The 17,161-nt window shown below is 45.2% G+C and overlaps 1 protein-coding gene across 1 annotated transcript; it reads left to right on the top strand.

The window, feature by feature from the left end:
* The first annotated feature begins 3,151 nt into the window (after positions 1-3,151).
* On the top strand, positions 3,152-12,950 carry LOC121852287 (intelectin-1-like). Its single transcript, XM_042346384.1, has 7 exons — positions 3,152-3,203; positions 3,548-3,681; positions 7,338-7,571; positions 8,663-8,821; positions 10,008-10,131; positions 11,943-12,049; positions 12,798-12,950. Exons 1-7 carry the CDS (start codon positions 3,152-3,154, stop codon positions 12,948-12,950), a joined length of 963 nt encoding a protein of 320 aa, XP_042202318.1.
* Positions 12,951-17,161: the final 4,211 nt, after the last annotated feature.

Raw genomic sequence — 17,161 nt, forward strand, 5'->3', positions numbered from 1 at the left:
GCGCCAAGAGGCTTAAGCGCCTGGCCCGCCCAGGGTCCAGGCCTCCAGCAGCCCCTCCCTTTTTATGTCACTACACATCTACGGAGCATCAAAAACGGTATGTATGAACGTAATGGTGACGATGAGGTGAATACAATAGACGAGAGGAAGTGATGGGCGGACGGTGATGCGTGAATTAAGTAAAACCTTGTTTTATACCAGAGCAAATGACGATGAAAGGATTGGATGGATGGGAAATGAGTGGTCGCCATGGAGAGAGAATGTGAAGGAAGAACAGTAATGGTCGTTGTTAGAATGGGGAGTGGTTAGGGGGTCTTGGGATGAACGGGGGTGATCCACTGAGAAAATACCCTTCTTAACGACCACCCTGTTAACGACTAATCACTTAACGATGGGTATCCATACAGCCCAATGTGTAGTGTATAGTAGTGGAGTGTATAGTAGTGTAGTGCATAGAGTAGTGTAGTGCCTCCATAGAGCCCAATGTGTTTACTTACGACCATTCTCCTGTTAACGACAGGCTGTTGTAGGTACAGTAAATATGAATTAATACATTTGTAATGGTTTAAGGGGGTAATTGTAAACACGTGCGGGTTGGGGACAGTGGGGTCATATCAGGACATGCTGGTGTTGCTGGGGGACAACGGCTGGACGGAGACGGCCCGTTAGGCAATTATGGGATGCAGGGCAGTGATTGGCCAGTTGTTGTCAGGGACAAGGTGGCGCCTGTAAGTCTGGGAATGGGAACAGGTGGTGGCGGGGGCCGGGGGTGCAATTTCTCAGCCATGTCGATGTGTAACTGTGCTGCAGCTGAGAACTCTAACCCGTGCTTGTCTCTCTGCAGTACTGCATCGGCGGCGCGGGATACGTTCCGGAGCAGTCTCCGAGACAGTGCGGCGACTTCTCCGCCTTCGACTGGGACGGCTACGGGACGCAGATTAGTTGGAGCGCCTCCAAGCAGTTTTTGGAGGCATCCGTACTCATCTACTACGCTGACGAATTTCATTTTGTTGGGTTAGGCTACGCAATAAATAATGGTAAGACTTGCATTACAAAAGGCCCTTTGCAAACCTGTCATAGCCGAAAACTAAATTGTCACTTCCACAAGCGTTCAATGCATCTCACTGGATAGTTTTAAGACCAGTTCTCACAATCAAATTAGGCAATTGGATGAGGGCCATTTTGTTCGAAACGATGTAAAATTCCAGGTGAGAATAAAATCCGGGAAGTCATTCTAGCTTCTTGGAAGTCATTCAGGAAGTAATTTCAACTTGATTCTGACTTCCAGGATTTGATTATAATTGGCGCGTTGTTAGGGTAAAGTGTGAAGAAGGACTTTGACCCACCACCAGGCAGTTAAAACGCATCTTGGTCGATGTGTGGGACGGGAAAAGTATCGATGACGGTTATGCTGCTCAGCTTTCAGCAGACCATACAGAATCTCGTGGAGGTGCCCTTTTTCACACCCTTTTATTGAACTTGCCGTGTTGTCCGTTTATATTCTTTGGAATCGTTGAGGCTTAATATCTTCGGATCTACGAAGCCTAATGAGCTGCAATTTCTACACAAACTCCCCTCGCATGACAATTCACGCTTTCATAAAAAAATGGTCCAGCTCCCCGGCCATTGTGGTCCTATTTGTATGTTTAACTAAAGTGTATTTCGGTAAAGTCACATAGATAGGTTAAAAGAAAATGACAAAAAATTTACAAAAAACGATGTTTCGATCGCAACACAGATGTTCGTCGTCAGGAATAAAAAAAAATGCGGAAAGCTGCTGAGGCAGGCTGTTTTAAAGGTTTAAAATTAGTGTAGCCCAAGGGTCATAAACGAAGTGGGCGGGGCTAGTGATATTAATGTGAGAAATTATCATGTTAATGTAAGATCGGAGGGTGACGTCCACGACGAGGTGAGGAGGTGGCTATGTTAATTTGAGAGATTAGCATGTTAATGGCAGATCGCACCAGCAGGCCATGCTTTCCCACCTGATGACGGACGCTTGTGTCGCCCGAAACGTCGTGATTTATTTTATTTTTTACCTACGTGACTTTACCGAAAGAACCAAAGTATGGATTTCTGCAGTCACGAAAGCTTCAAATCAAGATTGAACCTGAACATGTCAAATACATTCCAATTCGTTTCTATTTTTAATGGTTAACGCAAAAATGTGTTTTTTTCGGGTTTCTAAGCTTCAAGTTGCGTTTTTAACTTATTGCACTGTAAATATATCTGCAATAATGCGTGCACAATTTTACCATTGGAACAACTTTCATGTTTGGCACAAACAGTGGAATAGACTTAACATTTCAACAGGGTTTTATTTCAGTTATACTTTACAGGCAGGCGTCGTTTGTGCCGAGTCAGGCGATAAGATATTGGGTAAAAGTTTCACTCACATTCAGAAAATGTAACTTTCCACTGTTGGACAAAAACAAGCCCATTGTCTCCCATTTCCTTCCTTCCGAGTAGGTGGTCTCTGATTTATCTGATTTTTTCTCGCCATCTTCCTTACCCGCGTCTTCATCATCATTTGCCTTCTCTCGATCCCCACTCCACATTCATTTTGTTCGTCTCACTGTCGTCAATTCTCCCAACGTATTCCACTTGTGTTTTGTTTGAGGGTTCGACGAAATTTTATTGATTATAAATATATATGTTATCAATCGTTAAATAATGGTAAAGCTTTATTTGGCAAAGTTTCTGAGAAATGCAGTACTTAAAACATAAGCATTCAAGGAGTCAATTGTCATTGTAAAGTGGATTTGCATAATATAGCTTTGTGTGTTTTAATGTTAATTTCTTCTTTATAGCTGAGGACATTGTTAGGAGTAGTATGGGATATTCAACTAGGCTGACCCCGAACATATTTCCATGTCCCCTATTTCCTGCCACAATACACTTTCCTGATTGGTTGCTGCAAGCAGGCATTCAACTATAAGTGTCTGCCCAACGCTCACAGAGCTGACAACTCCTGCTGTAGTCTGCAGGGCTGGTGACTTAAACTAATAACCGATTCTGTTCTAACTCTAGTGCTCACAGTAAATCTTCGCAAGTTGCGTTGGGGGTTTTGTTACCTGAGCGGTTTGCGTTTATTTACAGGCTTCTGATCACTGTAGAGTTATAGTGAGTTGCGTGGTTTCGCTGCTAATCCATGGGGCTGTTCAAATTGCCGCTGTTTCTGAGCATTTCCACGGCACTTTTATGTGAGTTACTTTTTATTTAAGTTTACTAAATTGATATAAACGATACAACGTGCAAGTACATCATTTGCATATTTGTACATTTAATTTTACCCGGTTACACAGTAACGTGCACATGTATGTTACACTTATTTTGCACCGTTCGTACGTAACCGTGATAATCAGGTGTGAGGGAAGGACGACAAATTTGAATGAAGTTCAGTTTGTTCAACCCTTAATAATAATAAGATATTAATTACGAATGAAGTCTGACATTTTTATCACCGAGTTGGGATCGCCAACAGAATCATGATGTGCTTTGCTTGTGGGGTTTGAATCTGGGTGCTGCTGATGCCTTGTGCTTCCAGGTGCCGGTGTTGTGAGGACAGCAGTGTGCTTCTCAGCAGAGGATTGCAGTGGGATTTCACAAAAAAAATGGTCCGAGGAGCCGCCACACTCATGCCTTGAAATCAAAGAGAAGACAAAATCAGAGAGAGGTGAGGTTAGATTCTTCACACAATGCTGTCTTCTGCTTCATGTTTACCATGTTCACCATGTTTAGTTGTCACAAACCATAACAAAGGCTCACCCTCTTTAGCCTCACCCTACCATATGAATAAAAAGTGTGCTGTACTTGGCCCTTCCCCCCTCTCCAACCATTATATAAACGGAGTGGTAGCTCCTGCAATCTCTCATTTACTTGATACAGCTGTCGTGGCTGTGACGGTTCCACCTGAAGACGGAGGCTTGTGTTGCCTCCGAAACGTCGTGATTTTTATTTTATTTACTTTTATAAATTTTAATGTTTTTACCTACGTGACTTTACCGAAAAAAACCTAAAAATATGAATCCTTGCAGTCACGAAAGCTTCAAATCTAGAATTAATAATTTGTCATTTGCTGTGGTTGTGTGAAAGTTGCTCTGCGTGTGATGCGGCTCTCGAACTATTTTGGTCAAAGTAAAAAACAAATAATTCTCCTTCTTATACCTTGAACGGTTGCCGACTCCTGGTCAAGCCTCAACACTGACGCCCATTGTCCAACCACCAACTGTCACGTCCCCTCTTCCTGCCGCTCGCCCCCTACCGCCTCAGCCCTCCCTTGGCTCCCCGACCCCTCATCTGGGATGTTGGTGGATTGCAGGGCACGCTAGGGGATGTAGGTGGGGTCTGTTCATGGCTGTGATGCTACAAAACCATGCCCACGATTCCTACCACGTGATGCACCCCCTTTCACCCAGTAACAAAACACACACAAGCCAAGTGACCCAGCCATATCTCTGAGCACCTAATTGACCAATACCACCTGCAGTTGGCCCCTCTCTCAACCTCACAGCCCTGCACGCTGTACCAAAATACATATTTACCTACATAATTGGTTTGGGTATCACAAGTGCTGTCAATGGAAAGATAGTACACTGAGAAACCCACGTTTGTTCCACATCCACACATCTTAAACAACTACGCTGGTTTGGTCGTCTGCGTGCGTATCTGGACGTTAATTTATTTACGGACCCGCCCAAACAGCTCGCTCTGATTCGATGAAAATAAAACAGCCGGCAAAAAGCCACAGCTCACTTTGATTCGATAAAAATAAATAATTAACACGCCCGGAAGAGAGCGATAGCATAGGTTTGGCAAGGTCTGCGCCGCAGTGCTGCAGTGCACTGTGGGCGCAGACCCTGCGCTGTGTGAGTGTGGTGTGTATGCAAGTGTGCGAATGGTAGTTACGCTAATATTACGTTTATTTATGTAAAAAATGGGTGCTGCGTGCTGCGATTAGTGGAGTCCCCAAACAACTTTACCTTACGAGTAGGCAGGGGTCGCTATACAGTAAGTCTTAGCGGACTGAGCTGGCAGCTTCACCTGCCGGGACCACGGCCAGTTGCGTAGCGCACCCTACAGTTTCGCCCATGGGTCAATACCCCCATGGGGCAACCCAGCTGACTGTTTGATGGGTACAATGGGTACTATCCGGCTTATTACCATTATTATGTATTGACGTTGATCACGTCTCCATGGACGGCTTGCTGTCTACTTCGTTGTGTAATTGAGATGTTGTGCATGCTGCTGCTGGTAAGGGCATGTGTTGCATAATATGCAGCATGTGTCCGCGTATCATGTTTGCCACGGATGCAGTTGGCGTTACTGTACATTTATCATGTTTTGGAGTGCCAATCCCATGCACTTTGAAATGTAATAAACTGTCTAAAAAGGTTGCAGCCCGGCCCCCTGTCACTCTCTGGCCGTTGCACAAGCCATATCGGAATTTGCGACATGCTAAAACAATGAGTACAGTGTGACACCACCCGGGTAACTCCCGGGATCAAAATGGGCATTGGAAAGTGATCGCTTTATTGAGATGATTATGGTACTACCACAGGGTATTGTGAACGGTTCAGGAGGAGGAGAGGTCTGGATTTCTAAGTCTCACAGTACCGGTAAGAAGCGCCGGGTGGGGGATGCCCTCCACTGGGGTACAAATTCTGTCATTATTAGTATACGATCATGCAATGTTTCTATCTGCAAGCTGTCATAACTGAAACGATCCCCGTTATTGTTCGATTGAGAAATGGAGTGACCCACACCTCTGATACCATATGTGAGGAACCCAAAAATCTGATGCATGCGTAAAACACCCACAATGGGAATACGTAAACGTAAAAACACCAACAAAATACATTTTAATATAAGAAAAAATAGGTGGCCCCATAGCGGATCTGTCTGTGTGTGTACATACAGACGGAGGATGCAGGGGCCAACCTGTGTGCGATCGGAACGGTGCAATTGCTGACCAATGTCACTGTGGATGGCGCACACGCTGACGCACACCGGAGCTGTGTCTTTGCGATGCAAGGGCATGGTGGATGGTGGAGCGCATATGGATGGTGCGTTACGAATAAAATAAAACAAAACAAACCGCTGGAAGCAGCCATGCGAGCAGGCTACCTTGAGAGCGATCGCGAATGGGTTGCGTGTCTGGAAGAAGCCTCGCTCTTTCAGATGCCGTACCAGCTTCGTCAACTCTTCGCTACGATTCTGCTGTATTCCATGCCAGCAGATACGAAGGCTCTCTGGGATAAATTCTACGACGAATTGGCTCGCGATTACGAGTACCAGTACCGCCAGCTGACCAACAAAGAAGAAATGGTAAATCTTCTTGGTTCTTTCGGTAAAGTCACGTAGAAGGGAAGTAAAAAATAAAAATAAAAAACATAATAAAATAATTCTCACGACGTTTTGGCCACAACGCAAGCAGCCGTCCTCAGGTGAAAACCAGGTCTGTCGAGGCGACAGCGTCTGAATGAAACAGCACACGTGCTTGGAGCATATATATAAGCTGGGTTGGAAGGGGGGAAAGGGCGCCTTGACAAAATAATTTGCATATCAAGAGGAATTTAGCATATTTATGGGAAATGCAGGTATGTGATTAGTACTACTTATGCCCGTGCATTATGCAGGATTAGCAGCATCAAAGAAAATAAAAGAAATGGTAAAGTTCAAGACCCTTCACAGCCTCCACGAGTTCCTCACGGCAGGTGGGATGGCTCTGTCGGACTTTGACGACCTCCCGCAGCTTTCCGAGTACCCACACTTGATCTTGGACTCGCTGCTTGAGAACAACCATATCCGCCGCGAATTGGACACGAAGGACTTCCCATTTCGACTTCGGCGCAAGCAGTTCCCCATTGTCACAGCCTTCGCGATGACCATCAACAAGGCGCAAGGGCAAACTGTTCACAACCTGGGATTATATCTACCAACGCCATGCTTCTCGCACGGCCAACTGTACGTGGCACTATCGCGAGTCACGGCAAGATCCAACATCAAGGCGCTTATTGAGGGACCTGACGACGAGGAGGAAGACGGAGTGTACACGGAGAATATCGTGTTTCGCCAGATTTTTCAATAAGTTGCATTCAATATATTTGAATAAGTTGCATTCTTTAATATTGTCGATTGAGCGTCTCATAAAAATGAATAAAACCTCACAAAAATAAACATAAAACAATCACCAAAATATGTATATTGTGTCCAGCCACTTTCAACTCCCCACCAACCAAGCACATACACACCGCCCGCGAAGCGGGCGGCGACTGCTAGTAACCCATTTGTTGCTATTCCCTTTGCTCACGAAAGATGGGTTATACTTGCTGCAGACGAAGAGCGGGCAGTCCTACCAGGCGTTCTGCGACATGAACACCAACGGAGGAGGCTGGACCCTGGTCGCCAGCGTTCACGAGAACAACATCGCGGCCAAGTGCGCCACGGGAGACCGCTGGACCAGTCAGCAGGGCAGCAATTCTGAAGTTCCATTCGTAGACGGGGATAAAAACTGGGCAAACCTCAACACGTTTGGTGTGCCCGAGTCGGCGACTGATGACGACTACAAGGTTTGTCTTCAACAAAAATGGCATTCCACAATTTGGACCCGTACAAATGCAGGGGCTTGAGCATGCGGGCTACATGACCCAGCCATTGGAGCCTTGCCCACCGGAGGAGCTCAGATGGGGACTGGGTCCAGATCTTTCAATGATTTGTGAGCTCCTCACACAATCCAGCCTGGTTAAACCCAGGATGGATCATAGGCAGGCCAGTTTGAAATGTTTCTAACCAACGCAGATGTTCAATTAGGGGGGTTCACATTTGGCAAGCATCCAGAAGGGACGGCATGACTGGCCAAGAATACCTGAAACTGTGTGTTGAGCGAAAAAACTAGGTAGCTTCCATAAAGCGTTATGCAACCCCACCTTGCCCCATCATGTTATGAGTTGAAGGGGTTTCCCTCCCCCAAAACCTGACAAATGCTGTCAGACCTGTGAACCTGTTCTTGGGAGTCGGAGGTAGGATCGCCGTTCGTTCCCTTAAGGATGGTGATGGGTGTGGCGCTGCAAGTTACTTTGTAGACGTGAAGATTTCAACCCAACCACTTTTTGGAAGGAACCAGAGACACATGTCTTGGCAGCTAGTCTATAGTAGTGTAGTGTCTTGTAAATCACTCAGACTGACACGTTGTAACAGGTCACCTGCTTACACTTTATTAGCCTATTCTTGCACCAGTTGCAGGCAATCCTATCACTGTTGCTACAGTCACTCCTGTTAACCAATTCCCACTCTTGTCTACGTTACACCTCGCTAGCCTGCACACAACAGCTCTTGCTCTCGGCAGCTCCGCACTCAAGGCTCCGCACACAGCGGCTCTCACACAGAGGCTTGCCCTCAGCAGCACTCACACAGAGGCTGCTGACGTGTTTACCCCCTGCTGCCAGTACCACTTCCCGTCAGCATCCCGCGTTATTACACGACACGTACATAAAACATACAATGGCTTGAAAGGTTTGCCTATAAAAAAAATATATATCGCTTGATTATTTTAAGTGAATGTGCTGAAACAGGCAAAGAAAATGTTCATTCGTAAATACTCATGTCCGCTCCGTTAAGTGGTTCATTGCAGTTGTGCTGCGTGTGTGTTTCATTTATTCAGAATCCAGGATATTACGATCTGGAGGCAAATGACATAGCAGTGTGGCATGTTCCCAATGGGACTCCTCTCCCTTTGTGGAAGGCGTCGTCGCTCTTCCGCTACCACACGGAGTCGAAGTTTCTGGGTGCCTTTGGAGGGAACCTTTACTCCTTTTTCAAGGTAAATTATTTTGCTTGACTTGTCGTTGGGATCATGGGCAGCTCTAGACTAGCTGCCAGCAAATGGCGCCTTAGGGTGAACCATGCTATTGGGGCGCCCCACCCCCACACCCCGAGGGGAGATCCAGGCTGGGGTTTTTTGCTAAACTGGTTACATTATTTTCCGTTTATTATTTTCTTAAGCGTATTTTTTTTTAAACAGAGGCATAATTATTCAGTTTGTCCGTCCATCCGTCGAGCCAATACATTCCCACGGTTTGCACATGGGATATGGAACAATTACATCTTTGTTATTTTATAAGCATTTTTTCCTCTCGAATTTGGCGCCCCCCATTTAACTTGGTGGTCGCCTAGTTCGCCTGTATGGACAGGCCGCCAATGGTTGTGCTCCGTGAGGTTGAAAGTGTGATCGAAAAATTGTAGTGAGGATGGAATGTTAAAAGCATATGACTAAGAAAACCCACAAGGCATCCGATCTTGTTAGATATCGATTAGCACAGTTGGCTACGTACAGTGTGAAAGAAGTTCAACAAACATACACATTGCATGATAGTGAATCAACATGCGAATCAACAGTATTTGGCTACGATAAGCCACTTCATTGAGCTATCATTTGTGGCCAGGTCGCTTCTGAAAAAGAGCAATTTAGCTCAGTGGGCCTTACCTGGTAAAATAAAGACATAGTTTAATAATCAAGGTTGACCTGCATAGTGCTTGAATGGGTGATGAGAAATGCTTAATTTCATGGAAACATGTTCTGGAGTTCGGCCCCAGACAGCTCTGGATTAAATGTATCCCCGGTGACCAGTATGAACAGGTTGTCATAGCGCCGCAGGACAGCAAATAACAGTGAAGCAATATGTTGTTACATACTTCTACGCTTCCACGTGAATGCTCCCTACTTCCTCCACCAATCTGCACCGTCCAAAGTGTTGATATATGGCCTATAAACTACCGTGACCCACAAGCTGTGCGGAGGCCTTAATTTAGCGGTGATTTTACAAAAGTAATAAGCATACACGGTATGTATGTTGAACTTATTTCGCACTGTACGTAGCCAAACGTGCTAATATCGGAGGTGATAAAACACTTAAACAAATTAATTGGTGCAGCGATGTGTTATGTTGTTTTTAAGTAACTACTGTGTTGCTTTTAAACTTTGATGGCATTCTCCTTTGTTTTGTCAGAATTTCTTCCCATTAACCTACAATTCCGGAAGCTGTCCCACCAATAACGGGCCTGCCTATCCCATTGTTTATGACTATGGAAGTGATGGAGTCATCAATTCTCTCATCTGCCCTAACTGTATAAGTAAGTACCGTCTATCATTGGTATTTTATCTGCTACGAGGTGGGATTTACACGATCATCGTCCACTGAAACTCCTCTTATCTGGCAGCCATGCCCCGACATGGTGTTGGCCCGCCCACTATTTGGTTGCGCCAAACATTTTTGCAACGAAATGCCGACAAGAGCGAAGCCGTATTCATCGACTCCCCTCTGCATCTTCCTAAAGTTGGTTCGCCTCGTTTGTTGATTGATGGTCACGATGGCAGTCCCTCACGGGAGGTCAGCAACCTTGGTGTTCAGTTTGACCAGTCGTTATCCATTGAGGCACATCTATCTAAAAGGTGGTTAAATGTCCTTTTTATACCTAAGAAATATTGTCAAAATGCATCAATCCTGTCACTTGCCGACTTGGAGAGACTGGTCCATGCTTTTGTGTCATCCCGACTCGACTACTGCAACGCCTCACTGCCTGGGATACTGAGCAAAGTACTGGGCAGACTCCAGCTTGTTCAGAATGCAGCTGCTAGAGTGCTTACACGTGTAACGGGTTCCGGAGACACTTGTAGAGGTAACTCCTTTATTACAATACAACACTCCAACAGTCCTGATACTCTACTCTGGCTACGCTCTGGAACTCGCCTCATAAGGTCATCGAATCGGGAGTTCCAGAGTCCCACCACTGGCTCTCACATCGTCCAGGGTCCTCAGATGGCTGGTCTTGGGTCTTGGGTCTTGAGCTACGACTGGCCCTGATCGTCCAGGGAGCTCCGCTTTTATAACTAGTCCCCAACGAGGGGTGGGGCCGTGTGCGCCCCCAGATCTCCCACAGAGCACACACAGCCCCCCCCATTGGCGGCGCCAAGGGGATTAAGCGCCTGGGAACCCAACGCCTGACGCCAAGAGGCTTAAGCGTCTGACCCGCCTGAGAACCCACGCCTGGCGCCAAGGGGATTAAGCGCCTGGCCCTCCCAGGGACCCAGAGCCCCCAGCAGCCCCTCCCTTCTTATGTCACTACACACGTACACCATTCAATGAGCACATTACAGCAGTCCTCTTATCCGTTCATTGACGACCAGTCAAATTCCCAGTAGATTTTAAGATACTGCTATTAACTTCTACGTCTTTAAAAGCGCTCACCCCGCATTACTTGCAGGAACTAATACATTCATATATTCCATCAAGGTCCTTGGGAACTTCTGATCTTCAACTACTCAGCACTCCCAGGTCTAGGTTGCGCTCTTTTAGCGATCGGTGCTTTTGTTAGCGTGACACCCAAGCTATGGAACGGCCTGCCACTCGAAATCAGGAAATCAGAGTCGTTAGATATATTTAAGCCTACTTTGAAACCCCATCTCTTTAAAGTAGCCTTCCCCCTTTAGTTTGGTTGGTTGCCCTGGTTCTGGTTTTGCTTTTTGCTTTTCATGCATTGCGCATGGGGATCCTAGGATGGAATGCACATGGGGTGTCCCCGCCCACCAGTGACGATTATCTGAACCGCTCCTGGGCCTCCCCTGGGTCGACTCAGGCTCAAATGAGTACCTGGTGCGGTGTGTAAACATCGCCACTGGAGAAACAAATGCGGCCGGGTGTGGTGTCGGCCACCTACCCCCTCGTGTGCTGTGCTGGCCTTCATAGGTGCTCACTAACAGCACTTGCCTCAACAATGTGCTAAGGCTACACGGGTGATCTTTCTTTTTGTGAGTATTTAAAAAACGTGATCAGAGCTGATGGAGTTCATGCCAGATGACCAATGTTTTTTCTTATCACAGTACACTTTATAACATTACAGCAAATAGTTTTAAATTAATTTCGTTGAGACGTATGTTTCCACAGGTGGAACAACTCCAGGGTTTGTGCAACTGAGAGTGTTCAACAACGAGAAAGCCCCATTTGCCATCTGCTCAGGGATTAAGATCGTGAGCAACTGCAATCCTGAGACCGTAAGTAGCGTTCTGCAGTGCCATACATCTGCCACGGAGCTATACTGGGCAGCATAGGGCAGTGCAGTGCAATACAGCATCCCCTCGCGAGGGCTACATTCTAGAGATGCTCAAGAATAGGATATTTCGCAGATAATGATAGAGCCCTACGAAAACCTATCTTTTACATGAATACATGAATAAACTTTCTCTCGCATTTCTTTATTGCATAACTTTCTCGCATCACATTCTCTCATCGCTATATCTCATCTTTTGAATGTTTTTTTTCTCGATTATTGGCACGGCTAGCATTGTACGGTGCGAAAGACAAGAACATTGTAAAAATGTGATTTGATAAATACAAAACACGAGCATGAAGCAGACAAAGCATCCATGTCTAGACCTTTGAAAAATACTCATTTGAAGACATATTCGATATAATTACCATCGTAAAAAAATATCCATTGAAACAGAAGCTCATTGAAGATCATTCAGTTCTTTGAGATAAATAACATATTGCAAGGAAATGGGAAAGTTTGATGAAGCGGCACTCGATTTCCAAGCTCACTACCTCATTTTAAACACGTCGGAGGCTTTTGCGACCAATATTATCCATAATAGGTTTTTTTCGGGTTAGTTCACATAAATATAAATGTGTCGTTAAACCCGCCACCACCCGATACAGCTAATTATTGAGGTTTTGTCACGTAAATTCCTGCCTCGTGTGTTGGCCACGAAAGCCTACGTCTCGAAATATGTGTGTGTGCAGTTCTGTATAGGCGGCGCGGGCTACGTGCCTCAGGGAAACCCGAGGCAGTGCGGTGACTTTGGTGCCTTCGACTGGAACGGCTACGGGACAGGTGTGGAATGGAGCGCATCAAAGAAGCTGCTGGAATCCGCCGTCCTCATCTACTACCGTTAATACGCCACCTGCAAAGCTCTCCATGAACACCTAAAGTGAAGAAAAAATTAAAACGAACAAAACTTGACAAAGGGGATTGGGCTAGGTCTCAGAGGTTAGGTTAGCAAGAGGGTCAGGTATAGGATTAGGCCCAGGCGATATTAATAGGCGGCTTCATAAGCGAACAACTAATTAACGATGTTCCATTTTTAGACGATTCATCTCCTTTTGATTGCGTGGGGTTTGTGGCTTTAGCTATTTGCTGATCATTTCTACTCTTATGCAAAATACAACCCGTGCTAATAATAAAACGCATGCCAATTTCTGTACGTGTACTGACATTTATTGCCGTCGGAACGACATTTCCAACACTTTCTAATCTCTGGTTGAAAGCATTAATTGCATATGTTCATTGAAATCTATGTTGAAAACTCATTTAGAACGTGTTTTTGCATTCAGTTTTGTTGGCCTTCCACCGCACCCCTCCGATTACCACGGTTGGCTAGTTCAACAAACATAGATGTGATGTTAATAACATGGAATGCACAGCCAGCTACCGCTAATGTCTTCTTAAAGTACCATATCATATAGAGATTACAATGCTAATCACCGCTTTTTTAAGTTGTCGTCGATATATTTTCACTACAGGAAGTGCCCATTCGTATATGTTGCGGTTTAAAGAATGGCTCGTGGAAGCATATATCACTGAGCCACTTCTGAGATCCCTGAAAGTGACCTCTGTTTCACTCAGTAGGGGGCAGCTCCATCCCTCCTGCGCTGTCACTCAAGAGTACCGTGTAATGCTCGCTACGTGACAATAACGCTGACATTTAATCTGCGAGCTGGAGTTTAGCAAAATTAATGGAAGAATTCAAGTTGTTGCACACTCGAAGGACGTGGGCAGGTGCTCCAAATCGAGGGCAAGCACATTTATTCTGGTTAATAGCAATCTTGTGAAGAACAGCACCGTCACTCTGTAAAATGCAACAGCACGTGTCACACACAGCAATTCTTCCGAGTCGCCATTAACCATGTGGCTGGTGTATCCGCACGGTCATTCATTAACAGTTTTCTCTTAAACCCAATTCTACTACTGATAAACCATCTTTGTCTTTGACAATCACATTTGCACATCACTATTCGAATACTCCTTTAATCCTAAGCTGTATGTCTATACCATCCACTTATATCAGTATCTTACACCCATTATATCTACTGTATGTGTACAGTATACGTACTGTATATCACCATTGTACAGCTTACTACATGTGTTCTATTCTAAATAGCATTGCAAGTAGTCATATTCTGGGTACATGGGCATGGTTATAGACTAAACAGTATTATAGGTTAGAGATTTACAATGACAGTAGGTAATTACAGTGCGTCATCCCTTTACAATGCACAGTGCTAAACCGCCTCTAATTGCATATATCACAAACGAACAATTCAAAGCCAAGCTTAAAGTCTAGAACAAGTCTAGAACATTTATATAACGATCAAAACAACCTTTGGGTCCTTTACCTGTAAAATGCAACAGCACGTGTTACAACCGCATTTATTCCGAGTCGCCATTAACCATGTGGCTGGTTTACACGTGCGGTTAATCATTAACCCTGCCAGCCACCTACAGGCCCAACTCAGTCATCACATGCTGCTGTACACACATGCATTGATGCACTGCACAGCACATCAGGACTTTCACAGAACCACACTTTACTCACTTGGTGCACAAGGACATAATTAAAAGAGTGATCCATTCGTAATGTGCCACACTACACACCGGTTGTGTGTTGGGAGAGTAAACCCACCACAACATTTACATTTCAAGTACCGTGACGTCTCGCCGCTAATTACAACAACAACAAGAACCAGCATCATCAGGCGATGGCCACAGAGTCGTGGACAAATCCTCTTCCTGTTTCGGTCTTCAATGGAGCAATAAAAGGTGATGTCGTCACCTGTGAGCCAATCAGGTGCGAGGACCAGAGGCATGGGGGAGTGTTAACGTGTACAAATACCTTCCAATGACATATGTTATTGGGTTTGGTTATTTACACGGTTATTAGATGAAGGCGCAGCACTGCCAATTTTTGTCACGCCACTGCTGAGCAGACGAGCCTCCACCAGAGGGAGCTCTCTATAGAGCTGCTATAGAGGGCACTTGGCCTACTCTTCCACGCGGGCCAGACGTATTAAACGTAGGTGAGATTACCCCCACTTTACCCCACCACATGGAACCCGGTCGATTGACTAACTGCGGTGTGCCCATGGTTTACCACTTGGGTGGATGGAGACCCCAGAGGATTCAAGAAACTCGCTTCAACTGAGATCGAATTGGCGACCTCTGGATCAGTCGCAAGTCCGGTGCGGTAACCGAATCGACCGCGGCAGCGTTCCACACAGTTGGTGTCGATGCGATTACGTAACCAGGCATCAAACGTGCGTGAATTAAAAGGCTTTTCTTATCCTCAAGCATCTGCTCCTTTGTAAGCGGAGCCACTCTACGTTATTTGTCTTCGACATAGTTGCAACAGTGATTTGTAATAAGAAGTGTCGAGCGCGTGGCTTTTGATGTCAGTGCAGAGTTGGCGCCATCTGAGATCTGGAGTTCACATACAGGCTGGTGGCATGTACTTGAGGTTAAACCAGGTTCTCAAGGGCAGGGAGTTTATCGTCTCAGTCTATCTGCATACAAAAAAGAACGAATCGCATTAACTTTAATTCTTCCATTAATTAATTTTGCTAAACTCTAGCTCGCAGATTAAATGTCAGTGTTACTGTCACGTAGCGAGCATCACACGTTCCTCTTGAGTGACAGCGCAGGAGGAATAGAGCTGCCCCCTACAGAGTGAAACAGAGGTCACTTTCATGGATCTCAGAGGTGGCTCAGTGATATATGCTTCCACGAGCCATTCTTTAAACCGCAACATATACGAATGGGCACTTCCTGTCGTGAAAATATACCGACGACAACTTTAAAAAGGGGTGATTAGCATTGTAATCTCTCCATGATATGGTACTTTAAGAAGACATGAGCGGTAGCTGGCTGTGCATTCCATGTTACTAACACCACAACCCTCAAATCTAGGTTTGTTGAACTTCTTTTGCACCGTACGTAGCCAACCGCGGTAATTGGAGGGGTGCGGTGGAAGGCCAACAAACCTGAACACAAAAACACGTTCTAAATAAATGAGTTTTCAATATAGATTTCAATGAATATATGTAATTAATGCTTTCAACTGGAGATTAGAAAGTGTTTAAAATGTCGCTCCGACGGCAATAAATGTCAGTACACGTACAGAAATTGGCATGCGTTTATTAGCACGGGTTGTATTTTGCATAAGAGTAGAAATGATCAGCAAATAGCTAAAGCCACAAACCCAACGCAATCAAAAGGAGATGAATCGTCAAAAAATGGAGCATCGTTAATTAGTTGTTCGTTTATGAAGCTGCCTATTAATATCGCCTGGCACAAATAAAAGCGCGTTGTTTATATATCCCTCGAATTGAGAGATTCAGACATTCAACGTTGGGGTCCAACGTCGATTGATGTTGGCCCAACGTGGAATGTCCACAGGTATACTCCTGGGTAGATTGTTGACTTGCATTAGGCAAAGGGTGAACATTTATAAAAAAAAATGCTTTCACATATTTTCTCATTTAGCTCGGTGAGAGACATTTAACAGGGAGCATTCAAGACACCGTGGGGTATTCCCATTACCGTACCTGTCAACCCACACGGTTTACCCCGTGTTCTTGTACAGGGAAATTGAGTTTTCAGGTTCATACGGCGTACAGCCGTTTCAAAACGGGCAAAAAAAATCGTATTTTTTACTTTTTTTCCTCCCTTGTGATGGGACTTTGTAGGATGAACGTTGAGATTTATAAGGGCACGGGGTGACCAATAAGGTAGGTGTTGATAAAGGGTTGACAGGTATGGCATTACGCAGTTCGGCAGAATACGGTACAGGTGTAGCTAAAGGGGGTTTAAAATCTACCACGTGGATTGTTGGGCTGATTAAAAGCAAGTGCGGATGAGGATTCAACATTTAAGGGGACGCATCTCCCTCTTCTGACAGAAAGCGGTAACTGTTTTTTAAATCTATCTTTGAACTACATTTTTAAAAATCAAGTTTCGTCTGTCTTCAAAGCAAAAATAAACGTGGATTTTCGATGCCCTTGGAAGTGAGAAAGCACGTGGCCATTGACAGAAACGGTGCCGGATTTCGATT

Source organism: Callorhinchus milii, unplaced genomic scaffold, assembly GCF_018977255.1.
Source record: "Callorhinchus milii isolate IMCB2004 unplaced genomic scaffold, IMCB_Cmil_1.0 Scaffold690, whole genome shotgun sequence".
Classification (NCBI taxonomy): Eukaryota; Metazoa; Chordata; class Chondrichthyes; order Chimaeriformes; family Callorhinchidae; genus Callorhinchus; species Callorhinchus milii.

Bases quoted from the DNA above. Each gene is read 5' to 3' on its own strand.
- LOC121852287 (XM_042346384.1), top strand. From the start codon at position 3,152: ATGGGGCTGTTCAAATTGCCGCTGTTTCTGAGCATTTCCACGGCACTT. The intron at 3,204-3,547 runs GTGAGTTACTTT...TTGTGCTTCCAG, and splicing joins CATTTCCACGGCACTTTTAT to GTGCCGGTGTTGTGAGGACA. The intron at 12,050-12,797 runs GTAAGTAGCGTT...GTGTGTGTGCAG, and splicing joins GCAACTGCAATCCTGAGACC to TTCTGTATAGGCGGCGCGGG.